The sequence below is a fragment of the Colius striatus genome, chromosome 5, assembly GCF_028858725.1.
Source record: "Colius striatus isolate bColStr4 chromosome 5, bColStr4.1.hap1, whole genome shotgun sequence".
NCBI classification, from domain to species: domain Eukaryota; kingdom Metazoa; phylum Chordata; class Aves; order Coliiformes; family Coliidae; genus Colius; species Colius striatus.
In genome coordinates, this window is record NC_084763.1 from 190,862 (window position 1) to 216,361 (window position 25,500).

The 25,500-nt window shown below is 41.8% G+C and overlaps 1 protein-coding gene across 4 annotated transcripts in view; it reads right to left on the bottom strand.

Annotated features, from left to right (window-relative positions):
• Positions 1-877: 877 nt before the first annotated feature.
• NFX1 (nuclear transcription factor, X-box binding 1) overlaps positions 878-25,500 on the bottom strand; it is a 54,244-nt gene continuing 29,621 nt past the window's right edge. For 2 of the 4 annotated variants that reach the window (XM_061996191.1, XM_061996193.1), the window contains 11 exons: positions 22,272-22,391; positions 21,566-21,645; positions 21,023-21,253; positions 20,676-20,749; positions 18,143-18,244; positions 16,495-16,536; positions 16,051-16,149; positions 13,758-13,824; positions 8,802-8,947; positions 6,303-6,404; positions 878-4,810 (listed from right to left, as the gene is read on the bottom strand). In XM_061996191.1, coding sequence (XP_061852175.1) covers positions 4,735-4,810; positions 6,303-6,404; positions 8,802-8,947; positions 13,758-13,824; positions 16,051-16,149; positions 16,495-16,536; positions 18,143-18,244; positions 20,676-20,749; positions 21,023-21,253; positions 21,566-21,645; positions 22,272-22,391 — 1,139 coding nt within the window. In that variant the 3' untranslated portion in view covers positions 878-4,734. Of the gene's footprint in view, positions 4,811-6,302; positions 6,405-8,801; positions 8,948-13,757; positions 13,825-16,050; positions 16,150-16,494; positions 16,537-18,142; positions 18,245-20,675; positions 20,750-21,022; positions 21,254-21,565; positions 21,646-22,271; positions 22,392-25,500 lie in introns of those variants that run through there. The other 2 variants (XM_061996192.1, XM_061996194.1) reach the window with 2 other exon arrangements.

The following is a 25,500-nucleotide window of genomic DNA, read 5'->3' on the forward strand; positions in this document are numbered from 1 at the left end:
CCAAGTTTTAGAAGAGATTTTTTAGAATTTTTCTTCCCCGAAGTTAATTGTAATTCAGTGCCAAACATGGCCGTGTGGGACTGCAGGAAAACAGGCTACCTTGTGCAACCATGTTCTTCTCATTTTTTTTTTTTTATCTCTTTCATGTAGCGAGGTAGAAAGCAACTACTATTTTGGCTATTCCTTCATGGGAATCAGTGTTCTCCATTATTCCTGAGTGTGCTACAATGAAACTAATGAATCATTTTTGTCTCTTTACTTGTGCCTTTACTTTATGATTACATGCCTGGTCACCTTCTAGTCAACGTCAGCCCTGCTCTGAAGTGCAAGTACTTTTTTCAGGCAGATAGTTCCAATTAAGATCTGGTTTGCTACGTATCTTCACCCTCCAGAAAATCCCAAAAAGAAAATCCATTATTGGCATCTGAGGAACTAAAAGGTCAGGTCTGCAGCTATCCCACAGGAACTCTGCAATCTCAGATCATTTCTTTGAGTCAGCTTGTGCTCCATCTGAACATGAGATTGCTGTAATTTGCTATTCTTCATGTCTGCGGCTTTGGCTGTTGGGGATGCATTTCTTTGCATTTTAAGAGCGGCAGGAGGGAGCAGTAGAAATCATTTAAAATGTCTGATTTTTCAGACCATTTTTGCTTTTTGAGTCATCTACTATGTTGGCAAAATTTTCACCACTGCCACCCTCCATAACATTTGTCATCCTGTATTTATTAAATCCAATCCCCACAGGGACTTCAGGTGACATCAGTCCTCGTGTCCCTCCCAACCCACACTCACCTGCATCTCACCTGCCCGTACCACTCTTCTTTGCAGTCACCGTTGCAGCTGAAGAGTAGGCAAACAACAACCAAGGGACAAGGAGTTAAAATCATCCATTTTATTGCCAAGTAGCATTTAGGCTAACATAGTAAAGAGTTTTTCAGATAACCAAAATGTATAGTTCTATTCAGATAATCATCTCTCTTGCATTTCTGAATGCCGAGAAGGTAGCAGATAACCCATACTCCCTTGTTTCCTGGGGAGTCCTGCTTTACTTGCTTCACTCCACATACAGCATTCACTTAAAAATCACTTTAAATCCAGGAAATCACACCTCGTATTTCAAAATCCGAGGAAAAGGACTCCCAAAACCTTTATTGTTTCTCTGTGACATCTCAGTCTTCCAACTTTGGAATAACAAGGCAAAGCCTGCAAATGATTCCAAATCACTCAGCTTTATAAAAGAAAGTAACTTTATACCAGTAACTTGAAAAAATGAAGTAAAATATAAAACTTTCAGCAAACAAGTGTTTTAGAACAATTTTACTTTGCTCATTTTATTGTGCAGCAGATACTGTACGAAACTGTCACAGAAGCAGTGGTGCTGAAGTCCACTTACGCATCTGACACAATTTCAGGTTGAACCCAAGCACTGAATATTCAGAGCACTTTAAACATGATGAACAATGTAATAGGATAGGTAACAGCACAGCCCAAATGCCAAAGCAGCTGCCTATTTTATACACAATTTTAAAGCACTTCATGAAGAAGTTGCACGAATTCCAATTGACATCACATACTTTATTTCAAAAGATGCTTATTGCAGAGCACTTTCTTCAAATAAATTTACAAGAAACAATATTATTCTCAGGGCTGTGGAAGATGACAAGCAGATTGAAGCTCACGTCTTGGTGCCAGTGATGTCAATAGGAGGCATGCGACTGACTTCACTGATGCAAAGATTCCTTTTATCCACTCATTTTCCTATCAATTAAAAAGTGTAAAGGCCAGCTTAAAGTTACAAAATAGCTATTTGAAAAATACTTCTGTGAGGCACACGTGCAATATGCAGATGAGTTACCACAGATATCAAAGCTACAGCCGTTAGTGCTACTCCACATAAAAGTCACAGGTCCACTGCAGCAAAAGCAAACCAGAACAAGAGAAGAGCACCACTGTTACACTGTGCTGAATCCTTAAGGCTATGAGACCGGGAGCTGGGAAAACAGACATCGATACTTCCTTTTTGGCATTACTTTCCTGGGCAGATACACGGGATTGTGTTTTTAATCAACTTATTAAAATGCACTTCAAAATAAACGCCTCCAAACGTCTGACAGGCTTCATGACCACAGCTCTGCTCCAACAGCTGTGATTTTAGAGATGGGTAACACACAGACCTACAGAAATGTTTTAACATTCATTAGTTAAGGGGTTTAGTGATGCAAATTATGAATTCTCACTATAAACACATGTAGTAGTAATTGCTGGTCTTATCTTGAGCAGATGAAGATTCCTTGGGTTTTTCTTATGAAAAGCAGTGCCACAGTAGTGGACTGCTGAAGTGCATCTCGCCAAGCTTCATGTTTTATGTCGAAGCTGTAATCTGATCAAAACTCCGAAGAGCAGAGCTAAAATGTAACTCTGGCAGAACCTTTTGAGTTTTAAGTTTCACATTGGAGGCACAAATGTGAAACTGTGTGAAGAGTTCATCAGCTTCAGCTTTATTCCATGTATCATTACCTAAATGGCTTCGGTTTTCTGCCACGTAAGGTCCGGCTGAAGCATCCCAACTGCAGGAGGAGCTGCCCTGTGTGTGCGCTGGCAGTGTGCCTGCGTCTGCCCCAGAGCCCACCTCTCTGCTCTGCCTTCTCCCTAAAAGGAGCCACTGGCCTGAAACCAGTGCTATGGAAATGTGGCTCTGGTTTCAAAACCAGAATTAGCCTCCATCTAGCCACATGAGGCTTTCCTGCAAGCACTAGAAGAAATGCACTCCTCGTCACATTGGGGCTGAAGAAAAACACTCCTGGCAAACCTGCCAAGCAAATTACTTCTTCAGCTGACCTTAGCAAAGCAGCACACCTTGTAGATTCAAATATTCATCTGCTTAGGAATGAAGGGCAATTTAAGTGAAGTTAATTTATTTCTGTGAACAGAAATGAAAAATATTAGACAAAAAAGGTAAAACCAATTTAAACCAATACATGCAAATTAGAAACCTGAACACTTTTGTGGGTTCAGAATCCTTCTGGTAACTGTTTTACCTGAAGCATATGCATTGCAAACATTCAGAAACATTTAAGACCGCATTTTTTTTAGTGTGAAATAATAAGCTCCAACAAAAATAGGCAGTAACAGCATGCATTTTAATGTTCAAAACATTCTGGGGCACAGATATGGTTTGTGAGTTTGCTGCTCATTCTTTCATGTTTCACAAGCTGTTCAAGATAAAATGTGGCCACAGAACGCTTCACAGTTAAGGCTCAGGGTCATGTGATAACTAAGTGAAGGTAAGCACGGGTAACTGCATTCCATTTCCTTGGCAATAAATCTCATGCTACACCGTAGTGTGAAAAGAAATTTTTCTTTTCAGTGTAGTCTGAAAAGAAACTGACAACAGATGGCAAGTCTTCTGCCAGGTCTGTATCTTTGTTACACTAAGCCCCTTTCAGCAGCAGCCTCTGATGCTGCCCAGGAGACTCACCTCTAGTGCTGCACATAGCCAGGCACAAGGAACAGGACACAGACTGTGTCAGTGTTAGAGCCACCACAGGCATTCATTCCAAAATCCATCTCCTTAAGCCAACAGATACTACTCAGATTCAGATCTGATCAGAGCTATGATCTCCCCCTCCCAGAGAGCTCCTGACCCCCCTTAACTCCTCATCTGGAAACAACTCAGTGTCTACGTGACCACTTTGGTGCCTTTCACTGTTTAAACCCTCGTCCCACTTAGTTTCTCATGTTCCCACAAAAACAAAGATCTTCCATTGCCCAACAGTTTAGACAGATGGTCTAAAGATTTTACAAAACTCGTTCCAAATTCGTAACACATCTAAACCAAACTTCACTTTCACCTTAAGCTTGCACAGTATAGAAAAAGATTATAAAGCCCCCAACAAAACCATGCAAAAAACCCCCCAGACGACCGTCAAGCTAAACATATCTAAATACAAATTAAACCAAACAGAACACCGAAGTAAGATATAAAGTCTGACTTTGTTCAAGGTCTTGAATAACAAAGTTTTAACAATTTTCTTGTTTCTTTTTGGGAGCGGAGTTTTTTGTTTTGATTGGGGGTTTTCTTGTTTGGTTGGTTTTGTTTTGGGTGGGCTTTTTAAACACAAAAAATCTGAGATAAAGTAAAATAAGCCTTAATTCCCCACCCTTCCCAAATCCTGCTTCTTCAGATACCAAAGGAAGTCTGTGTGCTCATAATGGGCACTTAAGTGTATACATACATACTTAGACTAAATTTCTTACTTCCTTTCACATAGAAGAGTAACTCAAATTCTTAAATTTACCACATTAACACAAAAGTGAACTAATACAATGTGAAAACACTTTAAGAATATTCTCATCAGTGTTTTTAACCATTGAAGTTGTGTGAGATATGTCAAAACACATCTTTGAAATTTATCATTGTTCTTACTACCCCCAAAAATGTATTTGATTACCAGTTCTCTCACTTTAAGGGCAGCAATGGAAATCTACATCATTCTGGCTGCACACGAGATAATAAATTGCACCAAACCCGGGCTTGAAAAGCTATACTACTGTTAGGTATTATGCAGTTACGTAAACTGTAAAAATGCACAGTTTTGTAAAGCATCACGATCCATCTCGCTTTAGATGTTAAGCCATGAAGATGAACATCTGACAGATAGCCAAAAAGCCCTCACGCAGTAACTCAGTGCCTTCATCCCTAAGCTTCTACAGCATAACCGTACACCAATCACTTCAGTCCTGGACATCAAAGTAGTCAATCACAGGCTCTTCTTTTAACGGTCTGGATAAACCACTGCTGCCACTGCTTCTGAAATTATGAGAACATTAATTAGATGTTACTCACACAAAAAACAAGACACAAAAAATTGCAATGAGAAATGACTGTGCCTCGGTGCGCACACGCAGACTGCGCTGGCCAACCACACGCACTCAAGTCCCTTCTAATGGCATGACCTGAATGCTCCAGAAAGCCTTTCTTAACTGATTTCTGGTAAAAAATCAAGTCCTTTATTACCCTACATCAACGTGTGGCTGAACTGATACAATTTGGTTTGGGGTTTTACCAGAAAATACCACTTAGTGGTGTTTCTATTAACAAATGACACTGTGCTACAGGCTGAATGTTCAATGTGCCTTTTTGAAAGAAAGAGCAAAAGAAACACTGTTGAAGTGAGCTGATGATTAAATCTGCTCACTTTTAATAGCAAGAGTAACCAAAAAAAATACACAGTAATACCAAATCCAAACACTGCCAAGATTTTGTCCGTAAGACAGTATGACATCTTCCAGAAGATTCTGTATGGTTAAGCGCTTGTAACAAAATTTCAGTTCTAGTAATTGAAAATAAATAACTAGAGCCCTTTTTGAATTTTATTTGCCAGATATCCCCCTTTCATTCATACCACCGAAGACAGGAATCACAAAGAAGTGAGTGCAAATACAGAGCAACAGCCTTTTTGAATTCCCATTGAGTTACACTGTAGGTAGGGATTTTAGACACACATTTTGCTTTAGATGTTTAGTTCTGACACCATTTACATTTCTCAGCATGGCCTGCTTTGTATTCCATTGGCACCTTCAACACTCAATAGCTGCTGCAAAATGAAGCTGTCCCTCTCTGCAAATGGCACTTCACAGAACACCATTTCCAATGCTCATTTTGAAATAACTCAGGGCAGGGGGGAAGTTCTGAAAGGGAAACCTGAGCAAAGAATAAGCCCTCCATTAAAACAATTTGTAACAATGAGATGACTACAGGTAACTGAAGCTGGCTGGTCACACAAAGTAAAGACTGTTCTCTTAGACTTAGACACCAAGGAGCCTGATACATCCATCCCCTCTTCAGTCTTCACTGAGAAAAATGTCAGTTCACCTCTAGGCAACTGTGTAGTCACAGCTACACAAGAAAAAAACACTTACTATGTGTCAAATAAATAATTTTATGCCAGTGAGACATTACTCTTTTACACAGAACTGTTCAAGGCAAAAACCATCCCCAAAACTCCAAAACAGCAGTCTTCCCAACTACCTGGTCTTTATTTTAAAAAAAAGACCAAAATAGCCCATCATATCTGTTACAGTACTATTCCTGTACCATAGAGTCAACCCTACATTTTCTTAGTGTTTCATTTCAGGTTTATTGCTATTCAATGAAAAACTCAGTGCAGGCTGCAAGCTCCAAAGCTGTGTGTGGGCTGGGAGAACAAAGAAATGGGGACCATAAAGTTGAAGCTCAGGAATACTCTCCTCAGGTAACTCAGCACAAAAGATATTGTTTTGAAAAAAAAAAAAATCCTTACTTATCTGCTTGTTTATAATGAGGAATAGGAGGTGGAGGCCTGCTCTGCATTTCTTTATCTAGTACAGAAGTTAAGGTATTGCTTGGACAAATGGACTTCCCTCTAGAGAAATAAAAGAAAGGTTATTTAATTCCATGAGAAATAACATTCATTAGGAAGTTAGGGCAAGAGAGTCACATTGATAGGCAGCAGTTCTCCTGTCAAGAGTTCATACTTGTATACTTAAACTATTTATTAAAATATTTAATTGTCCAACCCCGGAGACCAGTAGTGTGCAAAGTCCATTTTCATGACCAAGAACATATCTGGTATTCTAAATATCTCTTGAGGACTGTCTATATCAGAGGCAGAAGCTGCTTTACTGGATTTGAGTGTTGGTGCTCAGACTCTGTTTCTACTGACACTATCAGCTGTTAAGAAACCAGTACTTGCATTCCAGGGCAACACTTATCTGTTCTTTCACAACTTAACAGCAACAGAAGCAAAAACTTAATGGCTTAAGTCAGCATCAAGTGAACACAGTTCTATTGTTTTGGAAACACGTTGTTAAACGCTGACAGTAAGTCACCTTGCATTTGTTTATGACTTGCACTTAACGCAGTCCTGCTAGGCCCCACGCTCCCAGGGCAACACTACCTGAAAAAAACCCCTACAAAGACTTTTTCAGAGACAAAAAACAACAACAAAAAAGAAATCCAAATAATTATCAAACACCTTGTATCTCGAACAGGCTGTGGAGACATCTTAAAATTTCCTCTAAACCCGTAAGCTCCTTCAAAGAGTGAGCTTGCTTTACTTCAACTTACAGTCTTCTGTTGTGGTTTAACTGTAAGACTGAAAAACTTTCCATTATCAGCATCTTTTCCATTCACAGGTTCTTTTTCATCTTTTCTAGGGGCAAATAAGCTGAACAGTTTTCAAACCCCATCAAGGTCAATTCCTTGCCTTTCTTGCACTTTCCTCTAAATCCATGCTACTTCTGGTACACTCCACTGGATTGCTTTCCTATTTCTACATGGAAAGTTTATATTGGATATTAGGAAAAACTTCTTCCCTGAGAGAGTTGTCAAGCCCTGGCATAAGCTGCACAGGGCCCTGGTGAAGACTCCATGCCTGGACGGGTCCCAAAGCTGTGGAGCTGTGGGGCTGTAGGACACGAGTTAGTGGTGGCTGTGGCAGTGCTGGGGAGTGAATGGACTCAAGGAACTTAACGGGCTTTTCCAACCTAAATCATTCCATGATTCCATGTCAATCTCTAAATAATGTTTCTTCCTTGCTTATTATATTAATGAATTTTTATATCGACTCCTCCCAGAGCAGAGTCCTCTATTCTCTCTGTTTACTAGTCATATTAAATTCCTACTTTCAAGGTCATCTTGTTCTTTTCAGTTACATTTCAAATAGCAAAAATGCTGCAAAACGATAGCTTGTGTATTGTCAGAATCCCAGAAATGAGCATGTGTTAAGAGTTCCACGCTTTCTCCCATACTTGGTAAATGGTAAGTGTTCCCCCACCTCCCTCAGAGCTCTAAGCAGCTGAAATCTCACATCAGTACACTGCTGAAGAGTAGCTGTGTTCCAGAGCTTAAAACAATTATCTCTCATCTCCATCAGGTAGTCTTTTCATCAGTTCTGAAAACGTAATCCCTGTGATACTGCAGCAACACAGAAGAAAAACCCCACAATGTTCTCAAGGGAATTGGGAAGTGCACTAAAACGTGAGGTGAGGATCCCTGACCCCTTTTCAGTATTGCTTTAACCCGAGTACTGACGGTCTGTTAATTGAACTGCACAACCTCGCTAACATAGGTCACCAACTCACCAAGTGTCTCTATCTGCCCAACACCCAAAGTGTTCATTATTTGAAAGGAAAAAGTTGCTTGCCACTGACAACTTTTTCCAAGATTCTACTCTGTATACATGTACAATCCAACAGCAACTGTATCAGTGTCCTATCAGTTCTCCTCCTTCAGCTCCAAGCCTGGCATCTAAAGCTGAATGCTCCCACTATGATTTCAGTTACCTCTCAACTGCGGAGCTCTACCTGAATAGATGAAAAGAGGACAAATGTAGATGGGAGACTATTTTGCTGTCCTCTTTCATTGTTGTGTGCAAAAACACAGAAACAATATAATTCTTTTCAAAAAAGGTGCAAAATTCACTACAACTTTTCAACCCATCAACTACTTTGCATACAAGTGACATTTATTATCTTTGATACCTCTATCAAATATAGCTGATGACAAAAAGACAAAAAGTTATTGCTAAGATGAACAGTCTTCCAAAATCTTCTCTCAGCTTTATTTCTAATTGGGTTTTCCTCTCTGAACGTGTACTGGACTGGTTTCACAGGCTTCCCTTTTCACTATCAATTAAAAAAAAATCCTACCGGAGGTTGCTGCATGTTGCAAATTGCACTGTAAATAAACCAATCTGAGTAAGCAATAAAAGCATTTAACCTGTGGTTAACAGATCTGAAAACAATGCTGAATGACGTACTTCACTGCAGTGATCACGACGTTACGCTTGGGCTCATTGTCGTAGCTCACACTCTCGATACCATAAACCTGAGCTAACTCATGGATGATTCTGCGGTGATCTCTGTTCATTGGTGGGTAACAGTGGCTCTTCTTTGTATGCTTGCCCTGAATTCAGGAGAAAAAGGTTAAAAAACACAAGAAAAAAAGGCAAAATTTTCCTTCAGAGGGCCAGGGAGAATTAAAGAAAAGAAAGAGAAAGTGCTTCTACCTCTAAAATTTTGCCACCACGACAACATTGGTTCCACAAACTGCTAATACCTCAGTCTTGACAGAAAACGCAGTTTATTTCCCCTGAATTAAGTTACATGTTCTGTATTGTTTCCATCGCCTCAAAAGATGCCAACACACACACACACAGACACATCTTTTGAGCTGGAAAGACAAATCCTGAGTGTATCCATTCTACTTACAGCCCAAAGAAGCATAACTCTTTTTTTTTTTTCTGAATTCCTGTTTTTCAGAATGATCTGCCAATTTTGAATCTGCTCTAATTGTATTTTTCAGACTGGCTTTGCAATGCACATCCTGCAGATAGCCATGAAAGTGTCAGATTGACTTATCACTTCCGTCCATCCAAGAGGTTATTCATCTGCAAAATCTGCCACGTAATAGCATCAATAGACTTTTTATTAAATAAAAATACAATTGTAGTTTTAATTCCAGTTAATAAAGACTGATAATATTTGGATTTGACACCAATTGCCAACTAACCAATAAAAAAAACCAAACAAAAAAGCAGGGCTCCACAAGTCCTATCCTAATGGGCTGGGTGACTGTGCAACAGCAAAGGCGAAGTAGGGTGAGACACTCAGTACTTTAGTCTGCCTCAGGGACTCAGGACACTGGTTCAGCTTATGCCTTGGTTGTCATCAACAAAGTCTTCTAGCTCTTTGGGTCTACAGACAGGGTTCAAATGGAAGACAAACTACCGGTATCATAATAAGTTTGAGCCAGGTATTTCTACAGAAGTCCCAACATACCCAAGTTCCTGGGACTGCAGACAGTATATTTAAGGATGCCAAGAGACCACGATGATGTCCCACTCTCTATCACCCCTGACAGACTGTAAAGAAGCAGGTAGGAGCCCAATGACTACAGAAAGGTAATTGTGGCAGCTATGTTTAAAAAAAAAAATAACAAACAATAAAACCCCAAGCCAAGAACCATGGGTTTATCAGCTACACTTCAACGAAAAAATCGTAGAGCAAGTTGTTCTAGAAAACATTGCTAGGAGCAAGAAGAAGGTGGTCCCTGGGAGTAATCAATATTTATTTACAAAAAATCAGTCATGTAAGTCTTCATGGTAATCAGATGCTGTCAGAATATAATCTTTACTTAGCAATAAACCTGCCTCCTATTGCACAACTTCCAGCACAGACACAGGCATTGGAAGGAAGAACACTACAGATGCTGTACCTATTTGTGATGACTAGTAATGCTGGCTTTAAAAAAGAGGTGATGGTTCCTGGTTCCACACTCAGGAAAACATCAGAATTCCTGTCCCTATGCAGACAGAGCTGTGTGACACAAATGTTTCCTGTCTTGTCGGCTTACTCCTATCAATGGTGACAACTCTGCTATGCAAGTACATACTGGTGAGTGTGGGGAGCAGATGTTAATAAGGCACAGTCATAAAATGAGATACAGCTGAACATTATTGATGCTAAAACATGTAAGCATCAAAACCATTTTTATTGCTCATTTGTTCACTTAAGGTGAAGTTGGTATCTCCAAAGGCACAGTGCAAAATATAGCGAAGTGAAATGTGCAAGCACAAGTAACGGTACTCAGTATGAAAGACTGATACAGGCAGAGCTACCTGTACTAGCATGTGAAATACTTTTAATACAAGTATGCAAAGCTCCACAACTAGAAACAAAGAAAATAAGCCACACCTTTAGTCTGAAAGGACTAAACAACTGAACACAGACTCAAGCATAAGAAGACTTGGGGATCATGGCAGAAGAACAACTAAAAATGGTCTCCTCGCATAATGCCATGTCAAACAAAATAACCTAATCTTTGGCTACAAAAAAAAGAGGAAGCTGACTTGGTCAGGTTTAGGCCTGAATGAGCAACACTGGTAACACCAGGTACAGAGACATGCCTAAGACAACTTAAGTACCTGTGGGTTGCGAGATGAAACATGATGCTTACAATGGAGAAAATAAAGCCTCTGAGATTGCCAGAAATAAAAAGAAAAGGTATGCAAGAAGAATTGAGTAGAAGAGTGGGTTAACTTTACAATGTAAGGAACATGTTCCCTTTTACACCACCACGTCAGTATTTTGAATGAGAAGGTCACAGCATGGCCTCCAGACATCCTGCCACTCTGGATTTCAAGATGGGCAAGGAGGGCAATGGAGCTACAGGCTGGTCAGCCTCTCCTCGATCCCTGGGAAGGTGACAGAGCAGCCCATCCTGGGACACACTGCCAGGCCCACGAAGGACAAGAAACTCCTCAGGAGCAGCCAGCACGGCCTCACCAAGGGCCAGTCACGCCTGACCAATCCGATAACCACCTACAGTGACCTGATGGCCCTGGGACACGAGGGAGGAGCAGCGGCCAAGGTCTGCTGGGCCTTCGGCCGCTGTGGGGCTGTGGATGTGCTGCCATCCAGCGTGACCTCGACAGGCTGCAGACAGGGGCTGGCATGAACCTTGGGAGGGTCACCAAGGAGAAGTGCCAAGTCCCAGCCCTGGGGAGGAACTGCCTCACGCACCAGGATGTGCTGGGGCCGCCCAGCTGGGAAGCAGCTTGGCAGAAAAGGCCATGGGGGTCAGGTGGGCATCGCCCAGGGACATGCCTGTGAGGCAAAGAAGGCTGCTGGCACCCTGGCCTGCCTTAGGCTGAGCACTGACAGCAGGCTGAAGATGCTCCTGCCTCTCTGCTCAGCACTGCTGAGGCTGCCCCTGGAGTGCTGTGTCAGGTCAAGAGACACACGGTCAGGCTGCAGAGAGGCCAGTGAAGGGCTACAGAGATGACCAAGGGACTGGAGCATTTCTCCTGGAAGGAAAGGCTGAGAGAGGTGGGACTGTTCAGTCTGGAGAAGAGGTGGCTCAGGGGATCTCATCCATGTCTATAAATACCTACAGGGAGGGTGCAAAGCAGAGGGAGCCAGGGAGTGCATGAGCGATTCTGCTGTGGCCAAACAGGCTCACGTGCAGCAGCACAGGAGGCTGGTGTTCAATGCGAACACCACAGATCTAGAAGGGGCATCTGAGCAGAAAACTCCTAATCAAGAATCTAAGCATTTCAAGAAGGGATCTGACAGCATTGTGAAAGTTAATATGTAACTCAATAGAGAATTTTTAATTCTTAGGGACAGAAGATTGAGATTGTTGTGGAAGCCCTCAGGTAACTGTTGAGTTTGCCTGCTGAAGACTTCTTGAAAGAATTCTTATCTGCATTTGCATTATAACATGGATGCCAGGCTTTAAGGCTCATGTCACTTGCCTTTGGTATTCAGAAAGAAACCTCTTCCCTTTTGAAATATAATTTGACTTCTGGGGACTGCTTGTACCTAACAGAAAAGCAATTCCCAACAGCCCGAGGGGCAGGATCGTGCAGAACTGATCTCAGAGATACCAAATTGTCACATGGGCCTAACTCGTTTATCCTGATCATAAACATTTAAGTAACCACTGGGTAATTCTCCATTTAGGTCAGAGAGGGAAAAGATTGTCACATCTAGTTTGTTTTCATCTTTTCCTTCTCTTTTGCAGTGTAGATGCTCTTAAACAGACACCATTTCTCTGCTCTGTAGGATCATTATTTAGCAAACAGTTGGTTACTGTTGAGAGCTAAAGCACTCGAGATGCTCTTTAGCTCTCTGTTTCTCTTGTCCTGACATATTTGATGTCCCTAAATCATTGTACATTGCAAATTCAATACGTTGTTCTTTTTTTTTTAAAGCATATATTTCATAGCTTTGTTTGATATTAATATAGGCATATACATTGAGTTTACATAAATATGTGTGTATACACACTTGTGAACATATCTGTGTATAATAAAAGCAGTGTATAAGGGTATAAGGATAACTACAGGCAACACAACACTGGGCCAATTACTTTTAGGTAATAACCTAAATAAGGCACAGGAAGATGATTAGACATAGATGGTCCCCTTTAAGACTTTCCTTCCAAAGGTGGAACAGTGGGCAATGGAAAACAATGGGCAAGAACATTAAACAGGTGGACAAACACAAAGATTAAGAAACATAATACATAAAAAGAAGGCATAAAGTTAAGCAACTGTCCCCAGGGGCCAGGGAGAAGGAAATTAATGTTTTCTACAGAAGATTAACTCATTCTTGAGCTAGGGGCAACTGAGGATACTATGGTTTACACGTCCTTTGAACAACAGCTACTGAGTTCAGCAGAGTGCAGCAGCAAGCCAGGAGTATGCTAAACTGACAGGCCCAAGGGCAGAACCCTGCTCTCCCTGAAAAGCCTCTGACTGCATCTGGCATCAGTCTCTCCAGAAGTACTGGAGTCTGTGGCCGAATCCTAATTGCGTTTTAGAAGGCAGAAGACCACCTGGAGGCAGTAAGCAAGTGCCAGAAGAACTTTGGCCACTGTTGTCAAAATCTGAACCTTTAAACACCACCTTTGATGATTAATACTTTATTAACAGAGACCCAAAAATCAATAAATACTCCATTGATGCATTAAGGCCTAGCACTGGTGAATCTTTCCACAAAGCCTGGCTATCACCAAAGTGGTCCTGAGCTACTGTATCTCCTACAAGTTTCATTCTGTGTATATAATTAAATTGTGCACTCTATTGGAGCCCAAACAGACCTAGTGTCAACTCATAACAATTAGTATTAATAAAGGTTAGTGACATTAAACGCCCCCCAAAACTAAACTGTTTCTTATAGTAAGTCACATGGAATATCCAAATACTAACCTTATTCACAGCTTCCACGAGCATTCTCATTTCCTTCTCAATGTCACTGACAAATTTTAAATCCTTCCTGCAAGAACAGCATTCTAGGTAAATGAGGCAAGAGAGTACAAAGACACAATGTCTTCATCTTTTGTAACATTATTTTCAACAAGAACCAAATTAGAGAACTCAACTGAAGTAGAAGCAGGAGTGAGAGCACAAATTGAGAGAGATATATATATATATTTATATAAAAATCTCACTATTTACATTAAAAAAGTTAGTATGCTATCACTGCTTAAAAATCCTGAATTAGTTTCCCTTTGTGCCCTGGAACCAAGCATAAAATTGTATGATACAACCCTGCTGTCTGACAATGCAATTCTACATTTCCTAAGAGATGATATAGATTTAAAAGTTGCCATTTCAGAGGTTTTAAACAACTTGTCATTAAGGCAATTCACTCTATTAGAATACACAATTTGACATAAATGCAGGGATTGGGTGAACAGAGTGGAGTTCTGTTCCACGACGGAGGAAACGGTCTTCAACTGCTCTAGCTAACAGATTCGTAAGAACAAAAGAAGAACACGAGGCTACTTGCAAATGAACATTTTACATTCTCTTTTTCCTTGCTTAAGCACAGTAAGTCAAGTCTTGCACACAAGGGTGAGCTCTGCAGTCTCTTCTTAACTGAATAAACCAGCTACAGAAGTATGGGTGTTGTTTGCTAGGGCACCATCCCCATGGGAGGAAAATGCTACCTGAAGATTTCACCTCTCAAGGCTGATTATTTACTAAATAATCTTATTTCTTCAAAAACAGGCACCACTCCATACCAAGGTGATGTCACTTTGAGAACGATGTCAGGATTTCATCAATCCAGATGAAATCTTTGGTATCTACCAAAGCTGGCACTACCACCTTTGGGTTTGCCCTGCTTCAGAGGTGGCTTCAGTGCAACATTGGTTAGCTCAGCTACCAACACCACTTGATCGCTGGTACGATGGACTTAGCCCATCTCTAGAGTTAAAAAGAAAGAAGTCCAAAAAAAAAAACCCACCCCAAGCCTTACAAAACCCAGGCAAAACCACTGATCCCTTCAGGATGAGCTTAACTCCAGGAAGTGAGAAATCAAATACTACAAGGAATGCCAGCCTTTGAACATCCAAGATCAAGTGATCACAGGAGGTAAAAAAAAAAAGCCAAAAAAACCAAATGGAACCAACAATTCAATGAGAGGGCCCAAAAGCATCTGACATGCAGCATTTAAAAACTGACTGAGGAACCGGTTCACAGACTGGGGAATGTTTAAAATAAAGTCAACCCTTCCGGAGCCTATAAAAACAGAGTTATCAATTGGAAATCAGCAGTGAAATCTAGCAGTGGGAATTCTTACAGAAATATTTAGAATGTTTCTCAGCTTCAAGAAATCTTCAGACTGAAGTACGCAAAAAAGGAAGACAAAACAGAAAGCACACAATGCTGGGGATGAGGCCACAGGGGAGGGTGGCAGCAGAAAGGAACTGATGAACAGAACGTTCTTTCCCGGTAGTAAATGTTGGATTGAAGTAGATTAACTGTACAGAAAGTAATTTAATGGACAGCACTTTACAGCCCTGGTTGCAATGACTGTCTGAAGAGCAGAAGCAGGACCTTACACCCTTTTGCTTCTAATATGCTACACTGTGGCAGAGTTGAGACTATCCACATGTGTGTTCAAAGGTGAGGCAGGCGCTTTATCTCCCCTTTTTATCTCCAGAATCTTTCACTCAGAAGAACTTTGTGGAAGGACAACAATAGGCTACCTGATGATCTGACTGAGCCCCAGGATACAGACAGGAACTACAAAGGGCAGGCCAATGCAGATGGTGTGAGACACAAAACAACCGTTTTTTCTTTTAAATCATTGAGAGGACACTGAGGCAGCATAATTTGGGTTGAGGAGTCTTCAAAGAAATGGTGGGCTTCAGTATTCCTTAAGCTGAAAGTTTCCTTTGAAAGAGGCATTCTCAACAAACATCTGGATTGCCCCAGAGATTTGAGGATATACAGTGCAAGAGGTACAGGCATCTGTCTGCAGTGAGAAAGATGGTGGTAAATGATGTTCCCATCCTAAACCTGGTCCTGTCTCAGAACAAAGCAACCTGTCAGCAAGTTGTAATTTTTGAAGTTCTCACTTTGGAGATGTTGAGAAGTGCACATCCCCTCCTTTCCCTCAGTTATCACCTACTGCCAAGGCTGGAGAGAAAACAGAACTGCTCGGGTCTCAGCACAGCGTAGCTATGACACTCGTCATCATCAGAACACATACCTTGCATCCTCTTTTAAAAGGTCACTGTACTTTGGTCCAGAAGAACGGATATTAAAAGGATCAGAATTATCATCTATTTCAAGAGCCTCAGCAAGACGCCTAAATTTGAGGGGAGGAGGAAAAAACCAAAACATAACAAAACCAGAACCAAACAAATAAACCCAAACACACAAACCCTTCCGGCCCCAAAACACGTTGGCAGTGAAGATACAGGTCACTACTAGAGATGAACTGCTTGCAGAAGAAACAGCCAGTACATTTGAATCTACTCATTTAGGACTTCTCACTAGAATATTCTGGTAAGATTTCAGATCCCTATAACACAGGAATCATCTCTACATTGATCAGTTCTCTAAGTCATGCAGGAAAGGACTTTTTTGTCCACAAAGCATTAACTTTCTGAAACGGGACTGCTTCTTCAAAAAAAGCAAGCTCGTTGCTCACCTGTTCCTCTGAAGAGCTAAACATTCTTCATCGCACTGCAACCTGAACGATGACAGAAAAACACAGTTAGAGTCCTGGCTGCTACTCACACTTCTCAAACTGTAGCTTTGTTCATGTCATATCATCACAGTCTAAAGAACTAAGAAGAATGCATGAGAATAGTTTATCACATTAGACCAACACCAGCCAAAAACCAAGCAACAATCAAAAATCTTTGTGCACACAAGCCCTTACTCAGGTCCTGAACAGAAGCAGCAATTACCAGTCGTATAAAGGCTGATAAAAACAGCTCCTGAATGAGATCTTCTTGTACTGGTAAATGAGATAATTTCAGAAAGAAATCACGTCTGATACCAGCATTAAGGGGACATTGGGAAGGATGGGAAATGGGATAAGAATGATGTGACAAAGTCACTTGCTCCTCTGCATCAGAGAAAAATCTCAGCCAGGGAAAACAGGCAAGTGAGCTATTCACACGGAGGACTAGAATGCACCATAAAAATCAGAACTTCAGCTGAGCCCGTAACTCCCAGTGGCAGCAGAGCCATGAATTTCAGTTTACTGTCTCCTTTGAAAGGTATTTTGCAGTTTTATTTTAAGGCATTAAAATGTCAGAGAAGTATCAACAGTCATCCACAATTTCACAGGGGCAGATACAAACTTCTGGCCTTTAGACTCGATTTCTAACAATTGATTGCTAGATCAAGTCACATAGAAAAGTGTCCAGGTGGGTTTTGAAGACCTCTCAAGAATGAGCCTCCACACCATCCCTAGGCAGCCTGGGCCAGGGCTCCCTCATCTCAGCAGTGAAAGAGTTTTTCCTTATGTTTAAATGGAACTTTTTGTGTTCCAGCTTCATCCCATCACCCCTTGTCCTGTTACTATCTACTATAGAAAAAAGGGGTGCCCCAACCTCCTGACACCCACCCTTTAGATATTTGTAAATGTTAATGAGATCCCCCCTCAGTCTCCTCTTCTCCATCCCAAACAGCCTCAGGTCCTGCAGCCTTTCCTCATAAGGAAGACGCTCCAGTTTCCTGATCATCTTGGCAGCCCTGCACTGGCCTCTCTCCAAAAGGTCTCTGTCCCTCTTGAGCTGAGGAGCCCAGAACTGGACACAGGACTCCAGATGAGGACTCACCAGGGCAGAGGAGAGGGGGAGCAGAATGTCCCTCAACCTGCTGCCCACACTCTTCTTGATGCAGGCCAGGATGCCATTGGCTTCTTGGCCATGAGGGCACATCGCTGGCTCATGGTTAGTTTATTATCAACCAGCACTCCCAGGTCTGTCTCTGCAGAGCTGCTCTCCAGCAGGTCAATACCCAGCCTGTAGTGGTGCATGGGGTTGTTCCTCCCCAGGGGAAGGACTCTGCACTTGTCCTTGTTGAACTACAGGAGATACTGTTCCATACGTAACTCTAACAACAAACCAGCATTTGACAGAGAACTTACTCTGTATTGAAGGCAAAACCATGAATCACTAAGAAATTGCAAAATACTCTTTTAGCAGTGTTACAGTAGAAGCAGGCTACTTAACGTCTTCCTGTTTTAGCTGGGATTTTGCTCACGATATCATGCATTTTCCATGCTGCCTACGTTTCGGGTACACACGAGATCTTCAAACTTATTTCTACATGTATCTCCTTACCTGGCCTGCTTCATTTCTTTTTTTGTGATAAGCCTACTGATTTCCACTGAATCCCCCAGCTGTAGATCTGTTAACTTGGTGGCTATAGATATAGCAGCTATTCTGAAAAAGAAGAGCATTGGGTTTCATTTGAGGCAACACAGAAACCTTTGATAAGGTGTATAAAGCCACAGACTCAAACCTCCAGGTGGAATAAGTACATCAGATTGACCATTTCCTCTTTAGGTCACAGAAAGGGACTCCAGTTCCACATCATCTAGCTTTAAGAGTCTAATCTACATAAATTAAGAGGTGACTCTCCTATCTCCCTTGAGAAACTAGGAGCAGGACTAACAGACAGACATACCTCTTTGGGGAATTTTTCAGAGCATCAGTGCTAAGCAAGTCTCAACTAGGCAATGTGAATACATTTTCTTTTCATCTGTTTAATATTCAAACTGCAGTTGACCATACAGCTTTCATTACCTTTTTACGTGATTCTTCCTCAATTGTGTGCAACTAAAACTCGTATATAAAATATTAGTATTTAGACATTTAGTATTTTAGACATTATAAAGTATTTAGACATTTGCTTAGAAAATGTGTGTGATGCAAACCACAAGGTAAGAGCAAACTGAGACCGACACCATTTTAATTGTGAACATTCTTCGTCCTTCTCAAGCCTTCTCAGTCCTATTTTCTTGCAAAGTTTCTATACTTGAAATACACAGCAAGTTTATAGTGAATTATCACACACCATTTTCAAACAAAATCCTGAAAACAGAACCTTCTGTCCTCATCTTTTCTGTTAAATTCAGTTTGTGTCTGTATGTTTTGCACCACATTCAGAGAACTAATCACCTATCAGGAAGGAGGAAAATTGTATTTACAAAAAGCACTGAGAGGCACCACCAGCTTCATGTTTATCAAGTGGTGACAAAGTCTAGTTAATGGGCCATTAGATGGTATGACATCATTTGTATCACATGTGTGCAGATGCAGCACCATACTCCCTTTCCTGTTCCCTGGGGCACACCCTCACTGACATTCACTGACCCCTTTCACCACTCCTGTAACATTTTTGACAGACCCTGGATAACTCCATTAACTTGCTGACCTTTCCACAGCAGTGCTACAAGATTTACTTTGTTGTGTTTGGCTTTGTTGCTGCTTGGTGGGTTTTTCCGCTCCTCAAGTTTGTAGATGGCGTAAAAACATATGAAAACACTTGCTTTAAACTTGAGTGCTTCTTTCCCAGCCTTTTGACTTGGGCTCTGGTTAGGTAAACATGTGTTCAGCTTATGCATGCAAGGACTCTCACTAACTCCAAAGAACCGTTTTCCTCATACGCATATTCTGCAGAGCCTGAGCTACAGAGACAGTGGAAAAGTAACAGCCTTCAAAAATTTGGTCTTGTAACTATGTGACCTTCTCAGCTTATCGTTAATGATAAACATGTGTCAATTTAAATGGTTATTTCAAAGTTGAGTCAGTCTTCCAACTTGTAATCATAGTGAGACAGATCTTAACAAAAACATCCCCACCTTCTTTCTAAGAAAAAGCTCACCACTCCTGTACATCTATTTGCACTCAACTTGGTACTGACTACAGCTTTTCTTAGCTGTTGATGATTAGCACATTTTCGTCCTTGTTTCATTAGGTAGTATTAAACCCCTCTTACATAGACATTAAGCCATCTTCCATCAGAATTTTCATCAGGGCAGTGTTCAGCAGGGACAAAGCAGCATATCCTAAGCTGGCCTTGTATCAGGCCTTCAAACAGCAGTTCCAAATAGTTATTAGGAAGCTTTCTTTGAGAGACATGAAGAACGTGAGGCTGTGCTTTCCTACCAACTGGGATGGAGAGCAGAACTCTGGTGGCATATCAACTATGTAGATTAATTTTTTTACTTCTTCTCAGTAATGGCCTCAGAGTAATATTATTATTGGTATCTTGACCCTTTTGCTATTTTCATTTCAAAAGTTCTAAAGCCCTTCTTTTCTTCTTTTCCTTGTCCCTTCCTTGCCCCGCCTTGTAAGAGAAAAAGAGAATTAAGTCCAGAACTGGGATGTGGAGACAAATCTATTGAAATAAATGGAGTTAGTAGCACTCATTTTGTATATTAAGAACCAAAATTTAGATGTCAAAGCTCTCCTGCCTAAATTTATCTATTTCAGGGTTTCCAACATCTGTATTGACTAGGTTTCACCACACACTAAGGGAAACTCACAGCACTCCGCATGTGTGAGTTGCTGTCTGTGTAATCACCTGCATTCAGGTGCCTGAATCTGGAGAGCAGAGTTCCACAGACGGGGCACTCGAGCTTCGACAACCCCCTACAGCTAAGAGTTAACAACAGTGCAAAAAGGAACGTGTCCTAGGACAGCACAGCTGGTCTGAAAGCTTGGAAGAACTCAAAACAAACCGTATGTGGAAGGACCACAGAAGTGTGAAACAGCTTGTGAATTTCCTGGTTTTAGTCAAGCTGAAATTTAATTTAACTTTAAAGAAATCAGTCCAGGAAGGAATTAAAAAAACTATTACAATACAAACCTTTGATATGTATTAGACGCTTCTGAGCAAATCATACTCTCCTTTCTTCTTCCACATTCACACTGAAGATCAACCTGTGTATCACACGAGAGGGCAGCTTACTGAAACTTGTCTGTTTATGGCCAAGGAGGGCTTGTGAGGGAGGTAAATTTATTCCTTCAAAAAGCCCCATTTTAGTGGAGTAATGGCTAACAAAGTGATTAATAGTTTGTTGTTGTTTTGTTGTATTTTTTTTTAAAAAGGTCAATATTTTTAAGTATACTGAAAAAATGTCATGCTATCAACATACAAACAACTCAGGTTTTGTCACAGCTGTTGTTATTGGCTGATAATTGAACCTTTCTAACCTTTGCAGAGCAGGAGCTTGTGGGGCAGGGTGAAGAAGGATGACATGGAGCCATACAGGGATGGTTACAATACAGCCTTGGAATAATACATGGCTGTTTACAGTCCTCATCTATGAGACATTCTCCTTTATGACAGATTCTTTTACATTTGTGCATCCCACATTTTAGCATCTGATTGCAGTGCAGTCCGCAGGAGATGTCAGTGAGATGACAAGGAATATTACTGCGCAGCTGGAAGACAGGAGAAAAAAGACGACAACTACAAATGGAAAACTTTTACATGCAAATCTCCAAGTACTTTCGCTGTTCACACAGTTACATAATGCTAGAATATCTCCAGGCAAAGACTGGTTTTTCCTTTATATTGCAGTCCAATATAGCAGGTGGTTTGAATATATACGGCACAGAGAGATACTTTCCTAATTTAATCACATTAAACTCGGATCCCAGCCATATATTCTATCCCTAAGAGGCCACAAAAATCTAAGCCTGCTGACCTAGAAAATTATTTAGTATTCAAAAACATTAAGTGTCCACACTTACTTCATGTTTGCCCATACACCATTTCTGAGTGAGATAGGTACAGGGGGGACATTTCTCCTCACTATGACAGGAATGGTACACTGCAGTCACAGAAATATAAAAGCCAGCATGGTTTTATTAGCATACTTCAGTCCATGCATTGAAGGAGACAGTAAAGACTATTAAACCCCAGTTTGCATTTCAGAACTGCACATTTTGTGGGAAGCACCATGCTTCGTGCAAGGATAATCTGCTCTTTAAACATATGAATTAAAGATATTCTTTACATGCTCTTGAAAGTAGTTTTCAAAAATTACATCAGCAAGTTTCTAGGCATCTTCTCTATTTTCTAAATTAAATAGCAGACAGTTTTGTGACTTGTGATATAGAACCAGACAGAATTTCTCAGAAAGCATATCTGTTTGACCTGTGCTACATATTTTGCAATCGGCCAATGAAATCCCAAGGTACAGAGGAACTACCTGTTCACTAGATTATCCTACAGTTTCAACAGACTTAATTTTTGGAATATAGCATTTAATGTGTTGTGACTACTAACAGCTATGAGAAAATAATCCACTGCTTTTCCCAGTCAGAAGGACCACTACTACTGCTCACAGCACGTGTAGACTTTTGGAAATAGTCACAACTACTAAAAAAGCATCTAATATACAAGCAAAGGTATTTTCAACCAAAACACCAAGCAAAACTGAACAGCATGAGTTACCTGGATGATCACAGTCATGTGGCCTGGTGCATGGTTTTTTACACTCTGGTGGCTGAGTGCCACAGGGTACAGGGGGATAAATCACAGATTCACCACAATAACAAGTTAACTCGTCAAAACCTGAAAAAAGAAAAGTTCAATGTATCCCAATGGCTACACGTATTTGCCCTCCTCCCCTGAGTAGTCTTTAAATAATGTGCAGATCACAGAATCATGGAATGGCTGAGGTTAGAAAAGATATTTAAGCTCCTTGAGTCCAACACTTCCCCCAGCACTGCCTTGGTCACCACCAACCCATGTCCCTAAAAGTTCTACTCTGGCTTTGTTTTTTGATACCAAGCACCACTGTAGTGAATCTATTAGCTAGCTTTTGTGGCTCCTTCAAGAAAACTAGACTCTGATCACTAGGAGTTATGCTTGCTTTGAGAGAGGGATTCTTTGACAACAGCAAAGATCAGGAGCAAGGTAAGTGCTCCTTATCAGTTGAAAGCTGTTGCTGTTCTATCCCTGGCTTCAAAATTGTGACATGGCTCTTGAATTCCCTTCCAGAAAGCACATAATCCAAATCTTGTGCTCCCAGTTTCTCCCTCAGCATCACTTTTTCACACCAGTGGTTAGATTTTGTCCTTTTGCCAAAGCCCTGGACATGGTACTACGAAGATTCCAGAGAAAAGAAAAAAAAAGGCTTCTAGTCCTAATCATAGAATGGTGGGGGTTGGAAGGCACCTTTAGAGATCATCCAGTCCAAACTCCCTGCAGAAGCAGGGTCACCTAGATCAGGTCGCATAGGAACATGTCCAGGCAGGTCTTGAAGACCTCCAAGGAAGGAGACTCCACAACTCCTCTGGGCAGCCTGTGCCAGGGCTCCCTCACCCTCACAGTGAAATCGTTTTTTCTCATATTTAAGTGGAACTTTTTGTGTTCCAGCTTCATCCCATCACCCCTTGTCCTGTTGCTAGATACTATAGAAAAAAGGGGTGCCCCAACCTCCTGACACCCACCCTTTAGATATTTGTAAATGTTAATGAGATCCCCCCTCAGTCTCCTCTTCTCCATCCCAAACAGCCCCAGGTCCTGCAGCCTTTCCTCATAAGGAAGACGCTCCAGTTTCCTGATCATCTTGGTAGCCCTGCACTGGCCTCTCTCCAGAAGGTCTCTGTCCCTCTTGAGCTGAGGTGCCCAGAACTGGACACAGGACTCCAGATGAGGCCTCACCAGGGCAGAGCAGAGGGGGAGCAGAACCTCCCTCAACCTGCTGCCCACACTCTTCTTGATGCATCCCAGGCTGCCATTGGCTTCTTGGCCACGAGGGCACATTGCTGGCTCATGGTTAGTTTATTATCAACCAGCACTCCCAGGTCTGTCTCTGCAGAGCTGCTCTTCAGCAGTTCGACCCCCAGCCTGTGCTGGTGCATGGGGTTGTTCCTGCCCAGATGTAGGACTCTGCACTTGTCCTTGTTGAACCTCAGGAGGTTCCTCTCTGCCCAACTCTCAAGCCGGTCGAGATCCCGCTGAATGGCAGCACAGCCTCTGGGGAATCAGCCAGTGCTCCCAGTTTGGTGTCATCAAGGAACTTGCTGAGGGTACACTCTGTCCCCTCATCCAGGACGTTGACGAAGATGTTGAACAAGACTGGCCCCAGAATCGATCCCTGTGGAACTCCACTGGCCACAGGCCTCCAACTCAACTCTCTGCCGTTGATCACCACTCTCTGGGCTCTGTCATTCAGCAGCTCTCCCTCCACCTCACCTCCACTCATCCAGCCACACTGCCTGAGCTTTCTGATGAGGATGTTGTGGGAGACAGTGTCAAAAGCCTTACTGAAGTCAAGGTAGATGACATCCGCTGCTCTCCCCTCATCTACCCAGCTGGTTATGCACTCATAGAAGGCATCAGGTCAGTCAGACAGGATTTCCCCTTGGTGAAGCCATGTTGACTCCCCCTGATAACCATCTTATCCTTCATATGTTCAGTGATAACATTCAGGATGACTTTTCCAGGGATGGAGGTGAGGCTGACCAGCCTGTAGTTTCCTGGGTTGTCCTTCTTGTCCTTTTTGAAGACTTGAGTGACATTGGCCTTTCTCCAGTCCTCAGGCACTTCACGTGTCCTCCTTGATTGTTCAAAAATGATGGAGAGAGGCTTAGCAATCACATCAGCCAGCTCCCTCAGCACTCTAGGATGCATCCCATCAGGACGTAATTCTAAAGACTTCTTCCTAAAATTTCTTCAGTATACTTCTGTCATTCATTATTACATTCATAAGCAGCTTATGAATCTGTTAAAATATCTCAAAGCCAATTTAGCCTATTTTGGAAATTCTCTGTGTCAGGCAGGACTTAATTTCTTTTTGTTTCCCTTATGCATTTGGCAAACAGATTTGAAACTCATCACAAGACTCCAAATCTCACTGATAAAATAAACCAAGGAATATAAATACTTACATATGCCATCCCAACTAAAACTTACAGTTCACTGCTGGCTATCAGACTATAGAGAACCTGGGAAGGAGACTGATTGGAATGCAAACTATAGTTCAAAGATAAATCCTTACAGAAACAGTACACTAAGAGAAAATACTAAGTTACAGCAGCTACATAGAAGGAGATCTGTGAATAGGAAAATAATATGACTGGTCTATAAACAAAGAGACAGTGCATCAGGGGGAGCAAGAGAGAATGACAGAGAAGGTAAGAAAACAATGGGGCAATAAAAATACAAAACTATTCCAACCTCAGGAGAAGATGAGTGTATTAAGGGAGCCGCTGAATTCACTAAGTTCTCTGACTCTGGGAATCAGAGGAGCCCTCCTTCCTAACACATCAAAGCAAAACACCCAAAGGCTCCTACCTTCCCGCTTCCGTGACATGACGGCTGCTAGATCAATACGCAGGTCCAGCCAGTGGCAAGACTGAACGTGTATTCACCACATCACATTCATGGACCTCAAATACTGGCATAGGCTCTGTCTATAGAGCCACACCTGGACAGAGTCACTGGCTGAAACGCTGGCTGTTTCCAGAGGCAGATCTCCCACGAGCCAGTCAGCCCAACTCTGAAGCACGTTTGTTACCCAATTACTCAGACTTACACAGGCACACACAGGACAGAAACCCACAAGGGAATCACTCCCTGTCTGGGCCTCTCCAGGCACTGCCACCCATCCAAGAGGCCCCCTTAAACCTTGTGGTCCTGCTCTCCAGCTGCTGCCACACGAGTCTGTCTGGTC